This window comes from Ambystoma mexicanum, chromosome 10 (genome assembly GCF_040938575.1).
Source record: "Ambystoma mexicanum isolate Mex_15411 chromosome 10, UKY_AmexF1_1, whole genome shotgun sequence".
NCBI classification, from domain to species: Eukaryota; Metazoa; Chordata; class Amphibia; order Caudata; family Ambystomatidae; genus Ambystoma; species Ambystoma mexicanum.
In genome coordinates, this window is record NC_090932.1 from 883,142,830 (window position 1) to 883,169,472 (window position 26,643).

The following is a 26,643-nucleotide window of genomic DNA, read 5'->3' on the forward strand; positions in this document are numbered from 1 at the left end:
TGGGAAATTGCTTTTTCCTTTCATTTTGCTTACCCTGAGACTCTGTGCCTGAATTCCTTCACCCGCTCCAATTCGCGTAAGACTGTCAGCTGACAGCAGTTGAAGTGAGCGAGTACTCGATCAGAGCCTCGGACATTGTCACATGACCAGAGTCACGTGAACCTCGTTGGACACTCCCCCTGAGACTACCATATAATCACAACAGCGTGGCCCTTGCGGCGTGAAGCCCGCGTGGAGATATGGGCGCGCTGTTGTCTGCGGCTGTTTTCGGCAGTAAGTGCTTGATTTTTAAAGTTAAAGGTGTTTCTCGCAAATTAGATATACCAAAAACTTGTTTGCTTGCACTGACTATAATAGCATCTATGGAACCGTCTAAACCTAGAACTAGGCTGCAAGGGAAGTTAGAGGAATCTACAGCCCAAATGAAAAAAATTCCTATCATTACCATGACACCCAGAGAAGTCACTGCATTAGATATTGACCCCACTGAACCAACATAAAAAGAAGGTTATAAAGAAATACCAAACTTAGAAATCATATCTAAAAATGTAGAAGCTATTGTACTATCATCTCGGGATTGTCTTGCATCGAAACGAGATATCATAATTCCCAAACAGTTAAGAGAAATGATCAACACAAGTGAAAATAATACTACACATTTTATTAAACTGACTATCACTGCAAAAGATTTTCCACCCCACCAAAACAGTTGCATATTGGTATGAAAACAAATGGAAATACCTAACAACACGCAAGACAATCAGGCAGTGGACCACATAATTCCATCTGATGCTATATTACTGCCAGTTCAAGCGGTAGCTAAACTACCCCAAAAAACAATAGAAGATGACAGTTGCTCTACGCCATCCTTGCAAGATCGATCAAAAGCAGCAAAACTACACTGGCAGTCAACATATTTACCAAATGTTTCACGTAATAATGATCATAACAAACCTGTAGCAGTCAGAATTGCTTGTCTATCTCTTGATATCACGGAGATAGGCGCCATAATGAATTCCCAGGAAAAAAGGAACGATGCATTCAGTGGAGTTTTTACGCCAAACCCATTAAGAAATATCGAGACATCTACACCAATTGTACAAACAAGATCTTGCTCTCCGATGAATGAAAGTATAACTGCCCTGAATAAGCTGCAACCCAAACTTAAAACGGAAAATATGGATTCCTTGTCCTCAAGCATAGAAATTGAAAATCAAAACGACTCTGTGGAAACCCAACAAAGACTGCCCACGACAATGCTTGACCTACAAAACACACTAGTGGCAGTATTATCTACTGCAATGATACCATTTCTAAAGATTCAAGAATATATGGTGGACTCCACTAAAGATCAAGCGACGTTGTTAACGATGATAATGACGAAACAAACTCACCTAGAAACTTTTATAAACACCTTACAGGAACGCCTAAAACATGAAGCTGAAACATTGAGGATGTGGCAAATGCAATTAGCGGAACTAGCAAGAGTGGATCATGTAGATGAACAGAATCTTTTGGAAACTGTTTCAGCAATTACCAAAAAACTGATTGATGACAAAGCAAAAAAACAATCACAAACGACAGACCAAAAGCAATACATAACAAATCAAACACAAACTGAGATCTCAAATAAGGCAGATGTTATGAAATCAGATCAAAGTACACAATATGAAATTCAGTCATTCTTGGCTGTACCAAGTATCTTGACAATATCGACATTGCAGGGTAATGCTGAACCACCTTCTTGCACGCCGTTTGACATCTTTGGTCTTTCAAAACGTGGGATAGTAGCTCAAGAACCTACAAGCAAACCGAAAAACAAGAAACCTATAAAAAATCCTCAAAACGGTTCTCGTGCTTTCCTCAGGAAAATGCAGTCAGTTCTGAAAATGTTACCACAAGGGGCAAAAAAAATCATAATGAACTTGGGAATCAAAAAAAAAAATGTGCACAACAGACTCAAAAAATAAAAATGCAAAGTCCACAAAAATATTTTGCTATTGTGGACAAGCAACCATTGAATTATCCATTGGATGCGCTGTTAGAGGCAATCAATCAAACGCTCTCCGATAAATTCGATACCAATGATAGATCTATCAACTGCCGATGATGTAAGCGAGTGTAACTCAATCTCATTAAACTCACAAGATGCCACTCTGATCATCGTTGACGAACGCCAAGATTCGGTGAGAGAGCAATCTCAAAGCGAACATGATGACGAAGATGATTCAATTAACTTCTCGTTTGAATATTCAACTGTTTCCAACGATAAATCCTGGTCAGCAGCAGATATGCAAGCTGAAGAAAATGACAACGAACACCCTATGGACCACCCTAGCTCTGTATTAGTTAGACCAATTTTCCAAAACCTGTTGAAGCCTTCCTATGCCCACAGAATAGCAGTATTTCCGATTACATCAAATACTGAACAGATCTAACATATTACGATTATTCAAAGCTATTCCTCAATTGGCAAAAATCAATTCTGATGACCTGGAAGTAGTATTGTTTCCCAATAAATGTTATATGGAAGAAGCACATATTGACTTTTATAAACAAGACACAATGCAATGTGTCTTAGCGACCAGACATCAGCTTTCAACACTGGGTTTTGAAATAGAAGAAATCTTTGTTTCAAGAATGATGGCTGACAAAAAAGAAAAGAATCTTGCATTATTCAGGCAACAGACATTGAACAATGATATGGAACATAACAAAGTGATAGGAGCTGCATTAAATACAAATGATTCAAGAACAAAGACACAGGCACAAGTCCAAAGAAATACCCACACTTAATGGCGTGATTATTGTGAGACCCCACAGCAGAAAATAAACTTGACGGTTGACCAAAGTGGAAGGAAAACTTACCTATAATAACAAAATGCTAATGATTTCCAAAAGACTAAAACATCTTTAGGCTCTTGGAATACGAGAGGATATAAACATCTCCTTGAAAAACAGTCTTTAATCTTGTATGAGCTGGCTATTATCTGCCTCCAAGAAACTTGGCTGAGAGAAGAGGTAGTATGCGATGGGTATAGTATCTTAATGAACCCAGCAATACCCTCACAACAGGCAAGACCAACTTCTGGAATGTTGATATTAATAAAATTACTGCCGGCATGGAGAATAATTGTAAGCAAGAACATACACCCATGGGCACAATACGTAACTATTAGAATGTCAACAGAGGATAACACCGAAGCGCTGACGACAAAGGCTGGTGATCTTATAGCCATATTTAACATATATTGGAACCCAAACGCAATGTCAGAGTCAAGGTTCATAGATTCAATTTGTAAAGAAATTGACAATGTGGCCCTTTCCAACACTGGAATTGAATTCATTATAGCAGGAGACTTCAATTTCCATCTCTTTAATAAAGAAGGTGACGACCTAGCCCCTAGCGAGATGTCAAGTAGAGCAAAAAAATGGACTAAAGAAGTAAATCTGCAAAACATCTCGCTGAGTGAACAACCGGTAAATAGTAAAGGTAAACCTCTTCCGACGTGGTCAAGAGAAAAGTCCAACTCAACTATCGACTATTTTTATATATCAGAAGGGATCCGAGAAGTAATAACGTCGACTGGCAACTCCATTCAGCCAGATAGTGATCACCATTTGATACAGATTGAATGGGCTATCCATCCAATAAATGATCAACGAATAACTCTACCTGAACTTGAACTGAATAACGGGCTGAATAGACTCCGAATAAAACAACATCAAGTACCGGAAATAGTCTCAACCTTTGAAGATGCGCCAATAGAAGACAAACAGAAATTGAATTATGGATGATCTTAGAAAAATATCAACAAGTGGGAGCAAATCAGAGACAGAAAAACATCCATTCCCATTATTTCAACATGGAAATTCAAGCTTTAAAAAAACAACACTATAAATCTTTGAGAAAACTGAGAAAAAAAAGTAAAATAAATTTTGAATTTGAAATAAAAAAGGAAAACACAAGTACTCCAATGCAATAAAATCAATTAAAGCCTCCATAAAACAGAATGACGCAGAAGCCATTTTGAAAGCAATGAATCAAAAAGATACGCTGCAGCTATGGTCCTTATTGAATGGATCTGCCTCATCACAGAATATGATTCAAGAAGTAGAAGCAGATAGATGGGTGAATCCCTTTCCAACCTTATACCAAAAGACTGTACACCCAGATACTAATGAGATGGAAAGAGATGAGCCATGGGATCTAAATTGGGACATAGAAGCAATTATTACTACTATCAAGTCTCTTAACTCTTCGCGAGCCCCAGGCCCTGATGGCTTAGCAAACGGTGACCTAAAAGCGGTGCCAGGTGAGTGGGCACAATTTTTTGTTTTCCTCTTGAGATTAATACAAAGGATGAAAAAGATTCCTCATACGTGGACAACAGCTGTTCTGATTCCTATATATAAGGCAGGAGATCGAAAAAATCCAGCAAATTACAGACCAATAGCCTTATTAGATCCATTGGGAAAATTATTTGCTGGTTACCTCCAAAAGAAATTGAATACAAAAAGGCTAAAAGACAAACAGGCTTTGTAAATAGAATAGGCACGAACGTCAACCTTTTGTTGCTGAATATGATAAAACATGAAGCAATGGCTAAATCATACGAAGTATATGCAATCTTTATAGATCTAAGGACTGCTTAGACTCAGTCAACAGACAATTACTTTGGATGAAGTTAAGATCTTGGGGATGCCCTTTAAGCATTCTAAATCCAATAAAACAGTTATATTCGAACACATCGATACGCGTCCGACTCACGAAGGATGGAAGTGACTGAATCCATTCCTACTGGTAACGGGTTAAAACAAGGGTGTCCCTTGGCCGCATGTCTATACAATCTCTTTACCTATGATTTTGGTGATAAAATTCAAAATAACATGGCTAATCCGCCGAAACTCAACAAGGAAACCATTCAAACATTAATTTATCCTGATAACATTATTATCCTAGACAAAACTATGAAAGGCCTTCAACAAACAGTGAACAAAGCTCATGTCTACATGACAGAGAATAATCTTCAAATTAACATCAACAAAATGAGAACAATGAAACTTACTACTCAAAAAAATAAGGTCCAATATAATATGAAGATTCAACTAGAAAACAAAGTGGTTATGTCATTCAAAACAATAAAATATCTAGGGGCTCCAATCAATCCGTCAGTGAATGAAGCAGAATGGAAACAACATATTGAGGAGAAAGCGAGATCTTTGGCAAAACAAGGACGCTTTTTTCACCTAAAACATGGGACATATTCAGCAAAAGCCACAATATTGCTCTATAAACAAAGTGATTCCAATCTTGACATATGCCAGTGAGTCACTCATTAACCAACAACTAATGAGATGGCCTTACTACGAAGCAATATTTTGGAGGAAAACCCTCGCATTGCCTAAAGCATTTCCTGTCCATAGAATACGATATGAATTAGCTTTACAATCGGTCCAATCCATAGTACTGTGGAAACAAATGGATCTGTTAAGAAAAATACTTTCAGAGGAAAAAATACCAGCGTTTGAAATCTTAAAGCAAAAGAAAGAAATGTTTCAGACATCGCCTCTCTTGAAATGGTCTACTGAGATTAAATTGAAAATGAAAAGAGAAGAGATCACGGAAGAGATGCTGGTTTATAGACCGCAGTATGCAAAAGGAATGTTCAAATGAATGATTGGATAAGAACTGTAGAAGAACAGAAAAAATATAAACATCTACATGCACAAACCGAAGTAAGAGCACTGAATGAATTACCACCATACTTGTCACAGTTTCCGTGTTGCTACATTTGTGATCTATTTCTACGTTTCCGATTAAATATACTGCCCACCCGAGACTATCTTTGATAGACAAAACAAACATCAGGTCCTCGGTTTGTCGATTCTGTAAAGATCAAGGCAATGTGGAAACTCTATTTCATCTGATTATGGTTTGTTCAGGCCTGAAACCAAAAAGAGAACTATACAGAGACTTTTTCAAAATTTCTGGTAAACAGTCGACAACAGAGGAAAGATGGGCAGAACTTCTTGAAGGAAAAAATCATTGTCTTATATTCAAGGTGATTAAATTTAGGAATGAGATCATGAAAGAAGCTTAGATGAACAATAAGATTTTTTCTAAACCTGTGTTAAAATGTATGTAAATATAAATGAAATGTTTGTTAAATCAAACAAAGCATTTTAACAAAAAAATAAAAAAAGAATAGGTTGCCACGTTGGTGGGAGATCTTCTACACTTCTCCTCCAGGTTACCTTAAAGACTTCCTCTCCAGGACCTCCTGTCAAGACAAGCTAGGCTCTTTGTTTAGTTTGGCTCCTCAGCATAGTGATGCTTCCCAGTGTTCACCACGGGCAAGGGTTCTTTGGATTCAGGTTCTGGCTGGCCCAATGCCTCGAAGGCTACCGGCTCCCAAGCTGACGGGCGTGGGGGCTATTCCAGGCAATCCACGGGCAGGACCGAGGCGTGAAGGCTACCGGCTCCCAAGCCGAGGGGGATTAGGGGCCCTACTGGGCTCTCCTCGGAGATGCAATCAAGTTTGTCCTCCTCATCGACCCCAAGGGGCAAAGGATCATCGTGTTCTACCTCCAAGAATCAGCCCTTTGCACGATCCAGCACTGCCTACCGGAGCTCCCTCTGAGGTTGTGAGTCAGGGTGATGTGACTACTGGCCAGCAGGCCGAGGGCTCGGCACCTACCAGAGTGGTCTCGGAGGTCGACACCTCTGTATTGGGTTCAAGGACCAAGACGGGTCCTCCCATGTCTAAGCCAGCACGTGGCATGCGGCCTACGGGCCCCTCCCGCCCACGGCATGGTGCAATGCCCCACGATGGCAAATAGGCACGTGGCGGGTGGGGGCGCTGTTGCGCAACAAGATGGCCGCCTAAGAGTGGAGCTCCTCTCCGGCGTATTATCCTTTTAAAATGATATCCTCTATCTGCCTTCATCCGCGCTACCAGACCAGTGGAATCGACCATTGCACCTATCCTGCACCCACCGGGAGAAACAACGGGTGAAATCGGACCCGGCGTGCCCAGATTCGGACAGGGTCGCGGACAGGAGGCCCCGGGCCGCTCCTCAGCTCTGGAGTAACCAATGCGAGTGTCGCGGCTCTGGGTGGAGCGTGGGCCCTGCTGTGGTCGGGTCCGGCCCCGCGGGCGGAACGGACTCCCTGTACCCGGACTGCCTCGAGTGCCACCCGAACGGGAACAACATTGGCTCATCAAGGACGGTGTCCTTTCTGGTAGGAGAAGCGCCTTGCGTGAGACCTGAACTGCATGCGCCGTGCCCCGTCCTCCCGACCTGGCGCTTGAGGCATCCGGATTACCCTGCACAGCCCTGGGCGGTCCTGATCAGGTGGAACCCCTACTGCTGGTATCGCACGCCGTCATAAAGAAGGGGGGGGAACGAAATGAAAAAGTAAATGTACCGTTCCAGACGCTAATCCTGTGGCTGGCTGTGAACGCGACCGCGCGGGGCACGAACGCCGGCGCGCGTAGTACAGGCCTGCTGTGGATGGGTGCCGCGGGCAAACGAGGGAAGCAGGGTGGGACACCGGGTACGACCCTGCTTGATGAGTGCGCGTGGGCCCCCAAAGGGAAGCTCTTGTTAAATTAAAGGCTGTCCACGCTACAACGCTCAGCCCACGTACTGTATCTTCCTCAGACCCACGGTCGACAGCACCCTTGTAACACATCACGGCATCGGGATTAACTACTACATCAGGGCCACTCACAGTCTGAGGCGAACCACCCCTCAGTGGCCACCTACGATCCTTACTACGACGGATATTAACAAGTGGACACCCGTGTGATGCCTGGGAAAAACGTGCTCAACGGCAGGAAGACCGGGCTGATGGATTCCTTCACAAACTCACAAGCACCCTCAGGGGCCTCAGCCCCATCGACAACATCTGACCTCCCTGCTACGGAGGACTCCAGTTTGACCATCTTTTGACGACGGTCCAAAACGGATTCCTGGCGATAAATGTCAAACTGGATGATATTGTCTCCACGATAGGCTCCCTCAAAGCCAGGTTAGATAAGGAAAGTGCCAGAATCACGGATGCCGAAAACAGAATAAGTGCAAACGAAGACTCGACCTATCAAAACACTCATGACATTGCTGTCTTCAAAAGCGAAATGAACAAACTCTGTGATAAGTGTGATGATTTGGAGTCGAGAAGGAACAATATACGCATTGTCTGCAGAATCCTTTTGCAAAGGCCCGATGGAGACGCAAATCGAAGACCTTTTGAGGACCCTCCTTGGCGCTGACTCCTTTTCTCCACAATTCTTGGTCGAACGAACACACCGCACCCTGGCCCCACCGCCCAAACCGGGGCCCCTCCCCACACGATAGTGGCAAGGCTTCTAAATTACAGAGACAGAGATGCGGTTTTGAGGCTGGCAAGGGAAAAGGGCCCTTTGAGACACGGCAACGACAACAAACACATATATCCAGACTTCTCCACGGGAGTCCAAACCCAGAGACGTTCCTATAAATCCATCACACGGCAGCTGCGGGTGAGACAGGTCCCATATGCACTACTGTTTCCAGCAAAGCTACGCATACAACACGGCAGACGTGCGCATTTCTTCGATTCTCCGGCAGTCGCACTGGCCTACGTGGAATCCGCTATTCCCCTACCTCCTGGTAGAAACGAACCTGATCAAAATCTTCAGCAGCCGGTATAGTAATCAACATGGCATACTGCCCGACCGCAGCAATGAACCACCTCCTACCTCCAACGAATCCTTCATTCTCGTTTCACCAAAGAGAGGCAGAACTGTTCTTTTATTTGTGCTTATTATTATTCTCCAACAATTAAAGACAGCTGGATGAGAAGCGCTCTGCTACGAAAGCGGTGTTGCAGCACTCTTCCCCCCTCCACGAGTGAAATCACACGGTTTTAAATGGGGTACATCATCAAGTTGAGCCAGATGGTGTGAGTGGGGGTCGGAACTGGGAATTTGGGTCTGTTTAATCAGCCAGAGGTATGGTCGTTCAAGTTGTAAGCCCCAGTTGGGCAAGTTGGGAAGCAGTTTACGGTTGTGTTTAATGTTAAAAATGCAGTCACAGAGTCATGCGCTGATCCGTCCTCCCAAGATTGTCTTTAATCTATCGACATGGCACAGAGACCCCATACTTCCAGCGGGTTGACACTTAAGCTGCTAACTTGGAACATCCGGGCTCTGAACAATAGAGCATAATCCAGTAAAGTGGGGGCATACATCAACAGGCACCGCCCGCACATAGTAATGCTTCAGGAGACTCATGCTCTGCGAGAGACTAACGAGAAGATCTTAAAACAATGGGGTAACAATAGGTATTATACCGAATACTCGTCACAGAACAGAGGTGTCCTCACATTAATACATCCATCGCTGGAGTTCACCCCCGAAAAAAGTAAAACCGACCCGTTGGGTAGATATGTAGTGGTATGGGGCACAGTGGCGGGGGAGAGATTGGTACTGGTCAACTCCTATGGTCCAAACACGGACGACCCCGAATTTTATGCTCATCTCCTCAACAAAATCGATACAACAACTAACAAATGGGTGATGTGGGGTGGAGACTTTAATACTATCCTAGATGTGCTATTGGACAGGTCCTCCAGTCGACAAAGGACACTTACCAGATCTGCCAACACCATCCATCAGGCCCTACAGGACAGGGCGCTGACTGATGCCTGGAGAGGCGTGCACCCTACAGACCGTCAATACACTTTCTATTCGTCAGCCCATGACTCTGAATCCAGGATAGACTACTGGTTCATATCCGTTCTCCTCCTGAGCTCCGTTGTGAGCTGTGAAATACTCCCCCATACGCTCTCCGACCATTCCCCAGTTACGCTTGAGATATCGCTTAAACGACCGTCCCCGCGCTGGAGAATGCCTCCAAATATCCTGAAGGACCCTAACGTGGTTGAATCACTGCAAACTGAGATGGAGGAATTCTTTCAGCTGAACACGGGTTCGGTGGGGGAATGGGCTACGGTGTGGGAAACGTTTAAGGTCTGAGTGAGGGGTAATCTTATGTCTAAAACTACTAGCCTCCTGAAAAGTGTCAGATCCAACCTGAATAAGACCGAAACATACCTGAAAACTCTTGAAAACGATTATAGTGTAGCACACGACAAGAACATATTGGCTGATATCAATGCACACCTTCTTAGATTTAATGAGCTAGCAATCCAAGAACTATAATACATGTCCACTCCGACCAGGGCCCGTAGATACGGTGAAGGAAATAGAGCAGGACACCACTTGGCACATATATTACGAAATGAACACAGTCACACCCCCATCACTAGCATCATGACAGACAACGATGATCCTGTACACACAGAGGAAGAAATCAACACCGAATTTGCTAAATATTACACCAACCTATACGCAAATCATGATACACGGAGTCAGGTAGACATTGCAACATACTTGAACGAGATAGACCTCCCCAGCCTCACTCCTGAGGATAACCTTGCCCTTGAACAAGAAATAACCAAGGAGGAAATCGCTGAGGCAATTAAGTCACTGGCAGCTGGAAAAACCCCAGGCCCTGATGGCCTAAGCTCGGACCTCTATAAAACATACACAACAATACTATCACCTATACTAATTCACAGGTGGGAGGAGGCCTTGAGCTCCAGCTCCCTCCCAGAGTCAATAACTGACGCAGTCATAACGGTCCTATTGAAGCCTAGACGTCCGGCCCATGACCGCTCGTCCTATCGCCCACTCTCCCTTATAAATACAGATGCCAAGATATACGCGAAAGTGCTCGCAAACAGACTTCTCCCTAAAATGACTTCTCTTATACACCCTGATCAATGTGGCTTCATCCCGACGAGATCCACTGCCCTAAACCTGCGTAGACTGTTCGGAATTATGGCACAGATCAAACCTGATGCACAGGCAGTGGCCGTCTCGTGGACGCTTAGAAGGCATTTGACTCCGTCTCATGGGCATACATGTTCGAGGTCCTCAAAAAAATTAGGCTTTTACCCATACTTCACACACTGCGTCAGGCTGCTCTACACCTCTCCCAAGGCTAGGGTCCTAACAAACCGCACCCTCTCTACCCACTTTACTTTACATCGTGGCACCAGACAGGGTTGCTCCTTCTCCCCCATCCTGTTCGCACTCACTATCGAACCTTGGCGGCTGCAAGCAGAAGAGAACAAGAATTGAGGGGCATCAAGTTGGCCGGCAGCTACCAATCTATCTCATTATATGCGGACGATGCCTTACTGTATATATGTAAACCGGAGAATAACGTGGAACCCATATTGGCAGTAATACAGGACTTCACTCTACATTCAGGGTACAAAATCAATACAGCCAAATCTGAAATCTTACCATTGACACAGTCCACCCCCCTGCCCTTCACGCACACACGGTCTAAGATGGTCCCCTGATTACATCAGATACCTGGGGATCCTTGTATCTAGAGACAAACAGTCACTATATATAGATAACTACGAATCCACGTTACAGACGATCCACACCAAACTCCAAATCTGGACCACATATCACTGGCTGGTCGGATAGCGGTCCTCAAAATGGTGATCCTCCCCAAACTCCTATATATCTTTAATAATGTCCTGATATGGCCAGGCAGACCCTTTTTTGAAAACCTGCGGTCCCTGGCAACCACCTTAATTTGGAACGGGGGGGGCTAACAGGCTCAAATGGGAAAAACTGGTGGAACCCTACGACACAGGGGGGCTTCGCTGCGCCCGGTTATGAGCTGTACTACCTTGTGTCACAGGCTCATTATGCCAAATACTGGCAGAACCCCACAACAGAAGCACCACATGTCCCCATTGAACGGCACTCGGTCCGCCCAACGGACTTGCGATCTATAATCTTTGCGACATCTTACAAAGACGAATGCAAATTTGACCCCGTAGCTTGCACGATCGCAGCCTGGGCTGCAATTGACAAGCGCCTCCACATCGATATCCCGTACGACTCCCAAGCTCCATTATGGAACTTTCCGGGCATTGCTCCCTCGTATGACCCTGGTATACAGAAAGCCTGGATTCCGAACTATGACATCACAATGAAGGCTATGTCCCCAACTGAAGTTTCGTCACCCCTGAAGACTTCGCTGACACAGTGGGGAGGGGCCAACTAGTCGCGTTACAATATCACCGCATGAAGGCGGCGTTCAAGAAACGCTGGCCATCATACTAAGCTGAGCCGCCGAGCACCCCTGGTACCAGGCACTTCACTCACAGCCCCACATAGGCGTCTCCACACTATACAACATAGTCCAAACACACACGAAATCCTCCAATAATATAAAGTCCTCCTGGGAAGAAGACATGGGTATAACAATAGAGGAAGGAACATGGTCCAGGTACTGCCTCCTCACAAAGAAGGTCTCCCTCAATGCGGGGATCAGACTCATACAATTTAAAATGCTCAATAAACTTCACTATACCTCAGTCAAGATGGCTAAATTCAAGGAGTCCACAAACACGCACTGCCCCAAATGCAATAACCCTCAAGCTGACTCATACCATATGTACTGGGCCTGCCCTGAAATAGTGAGATTCTGGAGGGCAGTAGCAAGCATACTGGAAGACATTACTCGAGTCCCTGCACAACTTACCCCCCAAAAATATCTGTTCGGCGACATCGGAAAACTCCCAGAAAAAACCAGGAGGCTGTTCAACGTCGCATGTGTGGTGGCTAAAAAATGTATTTTGCAAAAATGGAAAAGTCCCCATGCCCCCTGTGCAGAACAATTCTTAAAAACACTGGCATATGTGCACGAATGCGAAGAAACGTACATAGGACTGGTCCCCTCTCTGTGTAGACCTAAAGACATTTGGTCAGCATTCAGGACTTATCTTCTCACCACCTCACCTAACCCGGGAGAGTCTGATACCGACTGAAATGTGTACCTTAACTCCAGCAACATACGTTTAATATCATAAATTGTAATGTTGTTTTATATATGTATATGAATGGGAGAAAACTAAGTTTATAATATGTATATCCAGTAACATTGGGTGGTTCATGCGTGTGTAATGTGAATTGCAATCGAAAAATAAAGTTTTAAAAAAAAATAGGCACGTGGCGGAACCTGTTATGAAAGTGGTCATTTTGGAATTACGCCTAGTCTCTCCTGTGCTCTCGCCCATTGAGTGGGCCCTGCAAAAAGGTTCTCTAGTCCCCTTACCTCTGGAAGCAACAGCGGATTGGATGGCACAGGTGGTTAGTCTCCTCAGGGATACATCTATCCATTGCAGCCTTACAGCTTCATGCCTCATGCACCTCAGCGCTTCGACCAGGAGCGTAGACCCAGTTCTTTGGAGGGCCAGCTCCCTTGCGACCCGACGGCTCCTCATGCGTTCCCCCTACTCATGCGTTCCCCCTACTCATGCGTTCCCCGCAGATGACAGGGCTCCTCAAGTACATAGTGAAAGAGATGATCCTGCAGGTTGCACCCCCTTGGTCTCCTCACTCCCCCTGTTCCTCCAGCACTGCCAGTGCCTGTCCCTCCCCCGGTCCCGGCCTTGCCTATCATCCAGACCCCTCTGCCACCTCCTGTACCACCAACGCTTCCCCCTCAACAACTGTTGGAAATTTCTTTGGGTGCAGACCAATGGGGTACTCCATCTGCACCTGTGTCCCAGGGCCCCGGTCTCCCCTCAGTCTGTAAAAAAAAAAAAAAGAAGGGAGTGTGGGGGAAAGACTGTGATGATGACGCTGCTGCCCAAGCCGATGAGGATGCCCCCTGGAGTCGGGAGTGCTAGCAGAGGGTTTGGGCAAGCGCACAATGAGCCGTTCTGGCATGCCACTCTAGAAGGACATCCTGAAGGTAGCAAGAAAGGTCTGGGCAAAGCCCTGGGCCACCACTCTAATGAACAAGAAGTTGGACAGCAGGTTCAGGCTGATGGATGGGGTGCCGGTCCTCCTGGCCTCGCAGTCTCCCAGCCTCACTCTTCAGCGGTTGCAGCAGCATCGCTGTAATTTAAACCATCGGCTTCGTTGTCTTCATCCTCAGGAGCCATCTCCAGTTGCCTGTCCAAAGAGGACAAGGTCCTTGAGCCTTTGGGCAAACAGTGATAGGCCATATCAGGGCTGCATTTGCGGCAGGCCAATGCTGACGCCCTTTTGGCCGTGGCTAACCAGAAGCTGTGGCGGGAGCTGGGGGACTTTCTTCTCGACATCCCCTTGGAGACTCAAGCCTCCTTCAATGACAGTCTGGGGGGTGCTTCAGCCATTGAGCAGGACCTCATGGAGTTTTTGGTCCCCCACATCGTCACGGCCAGCAGAGGGCTGTCGCTGGTGGTCGAAATGAGAAGGACGGCATGGATGCATGCCACTAAGTTTTCATCTGACTTGCATAAGAGCAGATCCTAGATCTTTCCTTCGAGGGCGTGAACCTTTTTCATTTGTCCACTGTTGACCAGTCGACAAAGATGCAGACTTCCACACAAACCACCAAATCCTTGTCCAGCCTGACTAAACCAGGGCAGAAGTCCTTCCCTTATTCTCAGGGCAGGACCAACTTCAAACCCTGCGCTTTCGCTTGCTTCAAGGGGTTTCCCGACTTCGGTAAGTGGAGGCCTGACAGTTCGCCCAGCGACAACAGGAGGAAGCAGCAGAGGACTTTGCATGTTTTTTTCTGCTTTCCCTTCCTCTGCCCCCGCCTCAGATGCCAAGAAGCCTTGACGTCATGGTCGGGGAACACAGCTCCCCAGTCGGGCTGGCTGGCTCTTTTCCAGGACAGCTGGAAGCGTTTTTTCAAGAGTCCTTGGATCCTTTCTATAGTCTCCACAGGATTCAGTCTTCCTCTTCCTTTTCCTCTACCATCCTATCCTCCTCTACATCAGATAGGGTCACTGGCCTTTTTTCGGGAGATCCTTTCTCTTCAGGAGATGCAAGCGGTGGAACCGGTTCCTCAATCTGACTGGGTCTCTGGTTTCTATGATTTTTGCGGTATCCAAGAACAGCCAGGTTGGCCTGAGGGTAGTCCTGGACCTGTTATTCCTCAACCTGTCTTTACCACTCAAATGCTTCAAGATGATTACTCCTGCACACATAGCGGAATCTCTGTGTGCAGAAGACTGTATTTGTTCCATAGACCTCAAGGATGCGTACCTTCATGTCCCCATCTACCAGCCGCATCAGAGGTTTCTGCCGTTCACGATTGTCATACCACTTCCAGTACAAGATGCTGCCCTTCGGCCACAATTTGGCCCCTGATGAATGCAGTGGCTGGTGTTCTCCGCCCGGAGGGCCACTACTTATACCCTTATCTGGACGACTGGCTGGTCAGAGCCAGGCAGAGGGGAAGGGGATTGGGAGTGCGTGCCTGCCAACGGCTGGCAGGCGTTCTTCACCAGCTGGGCTTTTCTCTCAAATCGGCGTGCATCACAGCTGACTCCCGCCCAGAATCTTGTGTTCCTTGGAGTGCGCTGGGACACTGCTGTGCAGCGCGTGCTCCCCACGCCCGAGAGGCTGCTCTCCCTCTGCAAGGCTGTAGGGCACTTTCTAGCCAACCCGACCACCTTGGCTTGGTGGTTCCAGCACTTTCTGGGACTGATGGCGTCTTGCGTGCTTGTGGTCCAAGATGAGGCACCTCCAGCTCCACCTGGTGGCCAATTCAGACCAGGAAATGGGGGTCGCAGTCGGACAGGATTCCAATCCACCCGCCCTTCATCCTGATCTTCGCTGGTGGCTTACATGCAGTAGGGCATTGGAAGGCCCCTTGTCCCGGCCAGGGCCCACCCTGGTGGTGATTACGGATTCCTCGCTGTCCGGCTTGGGGGCTACTCTTTCATGGCGCATGGGCCAGGACAGAGGCCCTCCTGCATATCAATTTGCTTGAGCTCAGGGCAGTGGGCCTGGCACTCGAGGCTTTTTTGCCCCTCATCAGGGGCTCTGCGGTTCTGGCCAGGACCGACAACTCAATGACAATGTTTTACCTGAACAAGCAGGGTACTCCCCCGCCCCCCTCTCCTGTGCCTGGAGGTGGTGGCAATATGGGAATGGGCAATACAGAAGGGATTCAGATTTCAGCACTCAACCTCCTGGGGGACAGCAACGCAGAGGCAGACCAGCTGAGCTGCCTGGGGTTCAAACCTACGAGTGGGCGTTAGACATCAACTCTTTGTTGCCCCTGTTCCAGAAATGGGCGTTTCCGGATCTGGACTTGTTTGCATCTCCTCTGAATTCCAAGTGCCCCTGCTTTGCCTCTTGGGCAGTCTGGGGTCTCTGGTGGAAGCATTCCAGCTCTGATGGCACGGCCGCGGGTGCTATGCGTTTCCTCCTCCACCATTGCTACAGCGGACCCTCTGCAAGCTCCCGACTGGTGGACTGCAGCCTCATCCTGATCGCCCCGTACTGGCCGCCGAGGGCGTGGTTCTCTGATCTGCTGCAGTTATGCTCCCAGGGGCCTGTCCATCTTCCGATTCCCCAGCAGGGTCTTCCTGATGCAGCAGGGCACGGCAGTGCAGCACCCGGCCTGGCTGGCCCTAACGGCCTGGTTCATGACCACATGAGACTGCAGCGTGGTCAATTTTCAGATGACTACTGGGACATCCTACAGGAGGCAGTGTACTCGATACCAATATGAGCAAGTGGACCAGGTTTTGCCACTGGGCTCGCGACAGGGGGCTGGTCCCCTCACCTGCTCCCTGGATGATGTTCTGTCGTCCTCCACACATCTTGTTCGTTCTGGCGTTACACACCTATTTGTCAGCCATTGGGGCTTACAAGAATTCCACCAAGTACGTTTTTTCAGCAGCCAAACCTGGTGGTTAAGGCCCACCTCAAGGGGTTGTCTAAGCTCTTTCCTCCGGTACATAAGCTGCATCCGTTTCTGGGACCTCAATGTGGTTCTTGGAGCCTTGCAGCGATGACCTCAGTGGAAATCCGGCTGGTGAATCTGAAGACTGGGCTGTAACCTCTGCGTGCAGAGTCATTGAGCTGCAGGCGCTGTCTTCACGTGAGCCCTTCACCCTGTTTCAACATGACAAGGTCATCTTGCGCACTCATACAAACTTCCTGCCCGAGGTGGTCTCTCCATTCCATTTAAATCAGGAAATCTGCCTGCCATTGTTCTTCCCGAACCCGCAGTCGGAGGAAGAAAGCGCTCTGCATTCTTTGGACATCAAGAGGGTCCTCAAGTTCTACTTCTCTCTGACAAAATCCTTCAGGAAGTCTGAAGCACTGTTCATCACCTTCGGGGGCTCGTCTGCCCGCACCCAGGCTTCCAAAGCTTCTATCACCCGTTGGATGGTCCAGGCCATTTCAGAGGTGTATACGGCCATGTGCAAACCAGTTCTTGAGGGGATTCATGCCCATGCGTTCAGAGCTAAGGCCTCAACCATCGTGTTTCAAAGGCATGCGTCTTGGAATGTCATCAGCAAGGCGGCTAATTGGGCCACTCCGTCGGCTTTCTGTAAGCACAACTCCCTGGATACCAGCTCCAGGTGTGATACAGAGTTTGGTCAGGTGGTTCTGAAGAACCTTTTTGCTTCGTCCTAGATATGAGGAAGGTTGCTGAGGCTCAACCCTATGGCCTTGTTCGGTGTAATCACCCACAAGGATGGAGGAGAGGGGACGGGACATATGTGTAATTAAAGTTACTCACTGTAGTGACTAGAGTACTCCTAGTCAATAGTGCCCTTTCCTCCATACGTCCTATCCATCTTCCCCCGCTTGCATGCCAAGGGCTAATTTAAATTAAGTGTAACCAGGTATCTAAGTGTCTGATGTGTTTAAAGGGGACTGAGGTGAGGCGCCAGAGGGCGGGCGTCAGGGGGGGCATTCCCATGCCCGGGGTCGCGCCCCTGGCGCTATTCTAACTTTAAAGAGGACGCTCAATTTTTCACTGCCAAAGGTTCCGGTACCGTCCCCATGTTGGGGGACGTCCACAATGATGGAGGAAAGGGGACTATGGACTATGAGTACTCTTGCCGCTACGATAGGTAACTTTTGGAAGGACCACTGATACTGGGCAAGAAAATTTGGTTTATGAATTATTTCTTGCAGGTGTCTGCAGTTAGCATATTAAAATGTTAACTTAACCCAAGACCTTTTTTTGGTGCTGCACGTCTGTTCACTTTTCAGGTGACCTAATGAATGTGCCAATGTTGTGCATTGAGAACCAAACTTTTCAGTTATACTGTACATGCTCATTTTGGATGTACTAAAACGTGGTTACTTTGTGGCTCAGCAGTAATGCAATGGAACCAATCCATTTAAAAAATATTTTGCATCTGTTTTATTTCAGGGTTGAGAAAAAAGAACGTGCCCGGTTAAAAACAGTGAAATTTAATTCCAAGGCACGGGGAGACAAAGCGGTGAGTGCATATTAGCATGCGGTAATATCCATACATTGCCTTAATGTGGAGAAAATTAGATATTGTTGGGTTCTGTTTTATGTTGTTGACTTCTCTCTTTTTAATGCTACATGTGTGCGTGTGCCTAGTGATTGTTGGTCCGCCCCCCCCCCCCCCCCTTAGCCTCTTAGCTTATGGGCTCACTTCTAAAGTCAAGTATGCTGTGTGCATGCACCGCCCTTAAGGCTCAGCAAGATGGAGTTGTTATGCATTGTGGCATACCATGTTTCAAAATGTTCAACATTGTGTTCACAAGATGAATATTAATTTGCTTAAAAATACAAGCACATTGTGGCACAAGGATAGACATATTTAACTTTTAATATTTTTTTGAGAAATAATGGTTCGTTAATCCATTGACCCATTTTTCAAGTGGCTGTTAACGCATCCTATGCAGAAACCATGTTTGGAAGCTGTGCAGTGATGAGTTAACAGCTGCATGAAAATTGCATTTCTGCGCAACCCATGCTGTTAGACACACTTCCTTATGATGATTCATGTTTATTCATGCACAAGTGTGATACAGTTTGATGCAGAGGAGGATCCACAGCTGTGGTTAAAGAAGCTTTAAGGCCTACATGTATAATTGTGTTATAAGCATTGTTGGTTGGTTCATTTTGTTTGTTGCCTTAGCTAGTGGCTGAGCCTGTTAAGTCTGCAGTATTCAGGAACAGCCACAGAGAACAAAATGATATCTCGGGTTTAGTCACCCACTAGCATCCTTTTCAGAGAATGGTATCCCCAAATACTCATTCGTCCCATCCCCTTTCCTCCATCCTTGTGGGCGCCAACATGGGGGACCTTTGGCAGCAAAAAATTGAGCTTCCCGTTTAAATTTAGTTTAGCGCGCTGGTGTGGCCTCGGGCGTGCGAATGTCCTGCCCTCGCCTCAGTCTCTTTTTCCGCACAGACTTTTTAGCTTTCCACTTGCTACCGTTCTATTTTTGCAATTCTTTTTCATTTCCCTTTGGTGCCTCGCCTCCTGCGGTGCATGTCAGCCGCAGGAGGCTTCACGAGGTGTGCCACATGCTAGCGTTTGTTCCTAGCATCGGTCCCAAACTCACTCTGTCTTGAGTTTTTGGGGCCAGACCACTGCTGGGCCTCATGTTCAGCCTGCAGCCCTCTCGTTAACAGGGCATTTAAGAATCATTTGTCGAAGTGGAGGGAGATCTTCCACACTTCTCCTCCGCCCAACCTTAAGGACTTTGTCTCCAGGACCGCTCGCCAAGACCAGATAGGCCCTCTACTCAGCACGGCTCCACAGCGCGGCGGCTCCTTCCCGGGGTTCCCACAGATCAGGGTTCCTCTGATTCAGGTTCTAGCAGGCAGAGGTGTTCTTGCGAGGGTTCTGGGGACAGATCTGAGGCCTTCCAGAGTACCGGCTCTCAAGCCGAGGTGCTCAGGAGCCCTACCAGGATGTCCTCAGAAGGACAATCAGGCTTGTGCTCTTCTATCCCAGGGGGTAAGGGATCTTCGAGTGCCATGTCCAAGAGTCTATCCTCGGCTAGATCCAGCACATCTACTGTTAAGATGGATTTCTGAACTCTGACCTGGTGGGCAGAGGTTCAGAAGTCCAGCCTAGTTTTCTGGACAGGGTAACCTTCTGGACAAGCCAGACCAATCTAGGTAGCATTGGCGGCAGTCAAGACTAGGTCTCAAGAGGGGTGAGGGTGACTGAAAGCCTACAATGAGCACACACAGTAAACTACACCACAAATTACTCTGTCAGGTGTATATATAAAAAATACATTTACATTTATTAAAGTCCTTTTAAGTCAAACACAAAGTAAATATTCAGCAGTATTATTACACAGTACAGATCCACAACCTGCAAAGAAAGGGGTTACACAGTGCAAATATATTTTAGGCAGTACTTCACAATTCAAACCCTAGCTGAGACAGTCCAGTCCCTACGATAAGTGGAGCCTTGAGCTCAAAAGTACATTTGGTGCTGGTGCATACGGTCATGCGGTTAAGTTCCAAACAGGGTCTCTTCAAGGGACTGTAGCGACTCAGGAAGGTGGGTGAGGCAGTGAAGAATAAGCTCCCACTATCCGAGGAGGGTCTCCTCAAGAAGGCAAAACAGAATCCAAGAATTGGGAATTGCTGGGTAGCCGACCCTTGGCGCACTCCGGACCAAACTTCACCAGTCCAGATCGGTCGCAGGTTCAAATCCTGCAGTTGCGCGGCTCTGCGGCTGCATTCTGCAATCGATTCCATGGCTGGACAGTGGTGATTTCTCTGCTCCTGGTGAAGGGATCAGGCCAGTTCCAATGCAGCGGGTCTGAGGGCACAGGGGGGCACAGCAGCAGCATACCCACAAAGTTCGTCACCAAAGCTGGGTGACATGGTGACTGCGTATGCTTGGATTCAGGCAAACTCTCCTAATTCCAGACCTAGGAATGCTAGGTGTACAAAGTTCGGGGGAGAGTGCCTTATACCTACGGCTTACAGTCTCCAAAGGCTCAATTAGAAACTCGAGATGGCGGCGGTTCGAGGGCAAAGGTCCCGTAGGAGCTGGTCAGTTCACTGGGCGGTCCAGGAACAATTCCGAAGAGGTTCGTTTACAGGTTAAGAAGGAGGTGCCGAGAATAGTTGGTCCCACTATTCCAATGGGTTGAAGCGCCCTTGCAGGCCTTCTAGGTTCAATCAGAAACGGGGTCCGATGGGACAACAACAGGGTCAGGGTGGCGCACCTTCGGTTTCACAGAGCTCCTTCCTCATTTCAGGATACTTGGCTCCTTTACTAAGTTCGGAGTGAACTCAGAAGATTGACCTAGAATGAGTGTAAGGTGCTTTCTTATCCAAAATCGTCTTTGCGCCAAAACGAAGAGAAACCAATAAGAGATCTGCTCACATACGGCCATCCCTGACATGGACCAATCACGGACCACAGTGGTCCCAGTCATCCCAGCACACCAGACATCCTGGCACCCAGGATGTGTATTGGAACTAGGCAGCTCCAGCCCACATCCTGGGCGGGCGCACACACAAGGCATGCAGAAGCCAGCGAAAGCTTCAGTTTGCACGGGTGTCTGCATGACCAAATAAGGAATTTCCCTGGTCTGCTCGACCTGGGGAAGGCCAAGGGACAAGATGGCCAAAGGACAGAGCAAAGGACCTTGTGGAATGGCCATTTTAGGCACTGGCCACTGTCCTGTCCCAAACGCGGTATCGACCATAGAAAAGAATTGAAAATGCATAAAAAGTAACAGCTGCCATCAGCTCTGTCCAGGGCACACCTCTACATTCACGAAAAATCCTTAGAGGGTGTCTAGGGCCTTAAAAATGAAAAGGGACCCCAGCGCACTGTACTGTAAGGTACTTTGTGCACTGATAAAATGTTACTAAAGAATAGCAACAAAGTGAAAGACTAAGGGAAACAAAGTCTCCCAGTACTGACAGTCTTAAGGGCATGCCAGTTTCCCCATAACAAAATGAGCAAAATCCCAGCAGACTACAGCAGAAGGCTTAGCTCCACTGGCAAACGTCAGGCTAGGATGGTCAGACAACAGCTAAATGTTGGGTGGTTCACAACTGGAGGGAAAATTACCCATAAATGGAAATGTTTCCTAACAGCTACCAACACCGGTGCCGAGGGCTCACATCCTACTGGAGCTCGCTCTGAGGTTGTGAATCGGGGCATTTTGACTACCGGTCGGCCAGCTGAGTACTCAGCACCTGTCAGAGGGTTCTCAGAATTCGACGCTTCTGCTTGAGTGCAAGACCCAAGCTGTATTTTCTCGTGTTTGAGGCCTCTCTCGGCTCAGGGCCTTCACACCCTCCCACCCAGGGCGTTGCGCAAGGCTTCAAAATGGCAGAGCGGCACGTGGCAGAGCCGGCCAGGCAGGTGACCATCTTGGATCCAGCTCAAGGCCCGCCAGTGCTTTTGCCCATCGAATGGTTTTTGCAGGATCATCCCAGCCCCCTTCCTTCTAGAAGTGGCAGCGGATCCTACATGCAGGTTTATTGTTATGGCTACACGCACCAGGTGCCTCAACGCTTAGACCAGCAGCGAAGGCCCAGTTCCTCGGAGGGCCGGGACCCTAGGGATCAGACTGCTTGTGAGGACCTCTTCTTAAAGCACTTCCTCCTCCTCATGTGTTCCCCTCAGATGAAAGGGCTCCTAAATGACATCGTGTTGGAGGTCATCCCGCCCCTCCTCTTGGTACTTCTCCCATTCCCCCTGCGCTCCCACTCCTCAGGTTCAGGCCCTACCAGTTCTGACACCCCAACTCCTCCTGTACCACCAACAGCTTCCCCTCAACAGCCGTTGGACCTGTCTGCGCTTCCAGACCTGTGGGGGGGGGGGGTATCCACTGGCGCCTGTGTCCCACGGCCTGGATTCCCCTCCGTCTGTAAAAAGCAGAGGGAGATGATTACGCTCAGGACGATGAACCCTCTGCATCCGTCAAGGCTTTTGATGACTGCCTTGAGGGCCTGGCAGAGTTCTTGAGGGTCCCTCTTCCCGAGAAAGCCCCCTAGGAGTCGCTAGTGCCGGCAGAGGTCTTTTGAAAACGCACCAGTATCCGGTCTGGCGTTCCCCTACAGAAGGATGTCCTGCAGGTGGCACGGAAGGTCTGGGAGAAGCCCAGGGCCAACGCCCAATGAACAAGAAGTTGGACAGCAGGTTTAGTTTGACGGACGGGAAACCAATCCTCCTGGCTTCCCACCTGCAACCCAATTCCTCTGTGTGGCAGCAGCCTCGTTGTACTGGAAACCATCTTCATCATCTTAATCCATGGGAGCTGCCTCCAGTTGCCTCTCCAAGGAGAAGGTCATTGAATCCGTGGGAAAGTGCTGTTACTCCATCTCAGGGCTGCATCTGGGGCAGGCCAATGCAGATGCCTTCTTGGCCATGGCTAACCAGAAACTGTTGCAGGAGTTTAGAGAATTTCTGCCCAACCTCCCTTCGGACAAGCAAGCCTCCTTCAAGGCTGGTCTGGTGGATGCCCGGGCCATTGCGCAGAACCTCATGGAATCTTCGGTTGCCTGCATCAATACAGCCAGCAGAGGGCTGTGCTTGGGGTTTGAGATGAGAAGGATGGCGTGGATGCACACCACAAAGTTTTCATCTGATATGCAGGAACGGATCCTGGATCTGCCCTTTGTGGGCATGGACCTCTTTCATTCGTCCACTAATGACGAGTTAATGAAGAACACCTCCATGCAAACCGCAAAGACCTTGGCCATCATGACAAAACGAAGTTAGAAATCCTTTCCTCAATACCAGGGTAGGACCGAGTCCAAACCCAGCGCTTTCTGTGGCTTCAAGGGAGTCAGACTGCGGTGCTCGGAGACCTGACAGATCACCCAGCAACAACAAAAGGAAGCAGCAGAGGACATTGCATGGGTTTTTTCGCTCCCCCCTCCTCTGCCCTCGCCTCCAACGCCAAGAAGCAGTGACGTCATGGTTGGGGAACACAGCTCGCCTGTAAGGGTCCGTTTGGCTCTGTTCCTGGAAGCGTCTTTTCAGCAACCCATGCATTCTATCCGTAGTCTCCATGGGCTTCTGCCTTCCTCTGCATCTACCATCCTCTCCTCCTCTTCATCAAATCGGGTCCCCAGCTCTTTTACAGGAGGTCCTTTTACTGTTGGAGATGCAGGCGATAGAACCAGCTCCTCTTGTATACAGGGGCTTCGGTTACCATTCCAGGATTTTTGCAGTACCGAAGAACAACCAGGCTGGCCTGAGGGTAGTCCTGGACCTATCTTTACCACTGAAGCGCTTCAACATGATTACTCCTGCGCACATAGCTGAGTCTCTGTGTGCAGGGGACTGGAAGTATTCCCTGGACCTCAAGGATGCGTACCTGGATGTACCCATATATCAACCACATCAGAATTTTCTGCGGTGCACCATTATGTTGTATCACTTCCAGTACAAAGTGCTGAACTCAGTCCCTCGCATCTTCATGGAGTTGATGAATGCAGTGGCTAGCCTTCTCCGCTTGGAGGGCCATCATCTATACCTTTATCTGGATGACTGGTTGGTGAGGGCAGAGTCACCCGAAGTGGTGGTGCACTCCTACCAGAGATAGGCGGATAAGCTTCATCAGCTGGGGTTTTCCCTCAACCGGAAGAAGTTGCAGTTATTCCCTTCTCTGGAACTGGTCTTCCTAAGGGCGCGTTGGAACACTACAGTTCAGCTGGTTTTCTCCACTCCCGAGAGGCATTTGTCCCTCCGCAAGGCGGTGGGGCACTTTCTGGCTAACTCGACCACCTCAGCATGGTGGTTCCAGCACATTCGGGGGCTGACTGCATCACGCTGTCTCAATATGAGGCGCCTCCAGCTCCACCTGGCAGCCAACCGGGATCCGGTCAGGAGACTGGGTCACAGTTGGACATGATCCTAATACCACTGCTCCTTTTGCCTGATCTTTGCTGGTGGCTGATGAATGGCAGTGTTTCAGTCGGAGCCTCCTTTACTGGACCAGAGCCTACCCTGGTGGTGACAACAGACTCCTCTTTCGGGCTCGGGGGCTACTCTGGAGGGCTAAGCGATTCATGAAGCATGGTCCAGGACCGAAGCCCTCCTTCATATCTGCTCGAGCTCAGGGCAGTGTGCCTGGCGCCCAAGGAGTTTTGCCCCTAATCAGGGACAATCCGGTTCTAGTCAGGACGGACAGTTCTGCTACAATGTTTTACCTCAACAAGCAGGTTGGTACACGTTCCCCTTTCTCTGCATGGAGGCGGTATCGATCTGGGAATGGACCCTTACAGAGAGGATTTGGATTTCTGCAGTCCACCTGCCGTGGGACTGCAATCCAGAAGCAGATCAGCTGAGCCGCTTGGGGTTCAACACTTATGAGTAGGAGTTGTACGATGATTCCTTGTTGCCCCTGTTCCAGCGTTGGGGGTTCACGGACCTGGACTTGTTCGTATCTCCCTTGAATGCTATGTGCCCCCAGTTTGCCTCATGGACAGGTTAGGTTCAGAAGTCACTGGGAGACGCCCAACCCTCTGCTGCAGGGGACCCTCTGCAAGTTTTGGGCTTCTGTGGACTGCACCATCATCCTGGTTTCCCCCCACTGGTCTTCGAGACCCTGGTTTTCAGATCTCCTGCAGTTGTGCTCCCAGGGCCCCGTCCATCTTCCGATCCCCAGCAAGGGTTTTGTGACGCAGCATGGCAGTGGAACATCCGGACCCGGCCAAACTGGCTCTGGTGGCCTGGTTCCTGGTCAGCTGAGACGTCAGCATTCTCAATTTTCAGGTGACAACTGGGACATCATTCAGCAGGCCTGGAGGCCTTTGACTCGGTCCAAGTGGAAAAGCAAATGGGACTAGGTTCTGCCATTGGACTTGCAACAAGGGTCTGGACCCTGTCACCTGTCCTTTGGATAATGTACTGGATTTTTCAACACACCTGGCTCTTTCTGGAGTTCAGGTGGATACTTGCCACACGTATTTGGTGGCCATCAGGGCTTACAAAAATTCCCCTGAGTATGCGTTTTCGGCAGCCAACCCGGTGGTTAAGCCCCACCTTAGGGGCTTGTCGAGGCTTTTTCCTCCGGTGCATAGGCTGCATCCGGTCTGGGACCTCAATGTGGTTCTTGCAGCTTTGCAACGCTAGCCTTGGAGACAATGGCCTCTGTGGACATCCACTTAGTGGTGCTGAAGACTGTTTTATTGATGGCGCTCACATCTGCGTGTAGGGTTAGTGAGCTGCAGGCATTGTCTTTGTGCAAGCCCTTCACCACGTTTCACAACGACAAGGTCATCCTGTGCGCTCACCCAAACTCCTTGCCCAAGGTGGTCTCTCCGTTCCATCTGAATCAAGAGATCTGCCTGACTGTGTTATGCCCGAACCCACAGTCGGAGGCAGAGAGTGCCCTGCATTCCTTGTACCTCAAGAGGGTTCTCAATTTTTCTCTCTCCCGGGCGAAATCCTTCAGTAAGTCTAATGCGTTACTCATGACTTTTTTGGGCTCCTCCCCCAGCTCCCAGGCTTCCATCGCCCAATGGATGGCCCATACCATTTCGGAGCCCTACACGGCCATGGGTAAACTTGTTCCTGTAGAGATTCATGCCCATATGGTAAGATCTAAGGCCACGGACATCGCCTTTCAGAGACGTGCTTCTTGGGATGTCATCAATGACGCGGCTACTTGGGCCTCTGTCGGCCCTGGGCACCGGCTCCAGGCGCTATGCAGAGTTTGGTCAGGTGTTTCTGAAGAACCTTTTTCCGCGTCATCCTAGATATGAGGCAGGCTGGTACAGCTCCACCCCATGTTCTTGTTCGGTGGAATCACTCACAAGGATGGAGGAAAG

At 48.4% G+C, this 26,643-nt stretch overlaps 1 protein-coding gene across 28 annotated transcripts in view; it reads left to right on the forward strand.

The window, feature by feature from the left end:
* Positions 1-26,643, forward strand: part of DLG1 (discs large MAGUK scaffold protein 1) — a 2,685,689-nt gene that overhangs the window by 2,248,531 nt on the left and 410,515 nt on the right. For all 28 annotated transcript variants that reach the window (XM_069618589.1, XM_069618591.1, XM_069618601.1 and 25 more), the window contains one exon: positions 18,265-18,334. In XM_069618589.1, the coding sequence (XP_069474690.1) occupies positions 18,265-18,334 (70 nt within the window). The remainder of the gene's footprint in view (positions 1-18,264; positions 18,335-26,643) is intronic.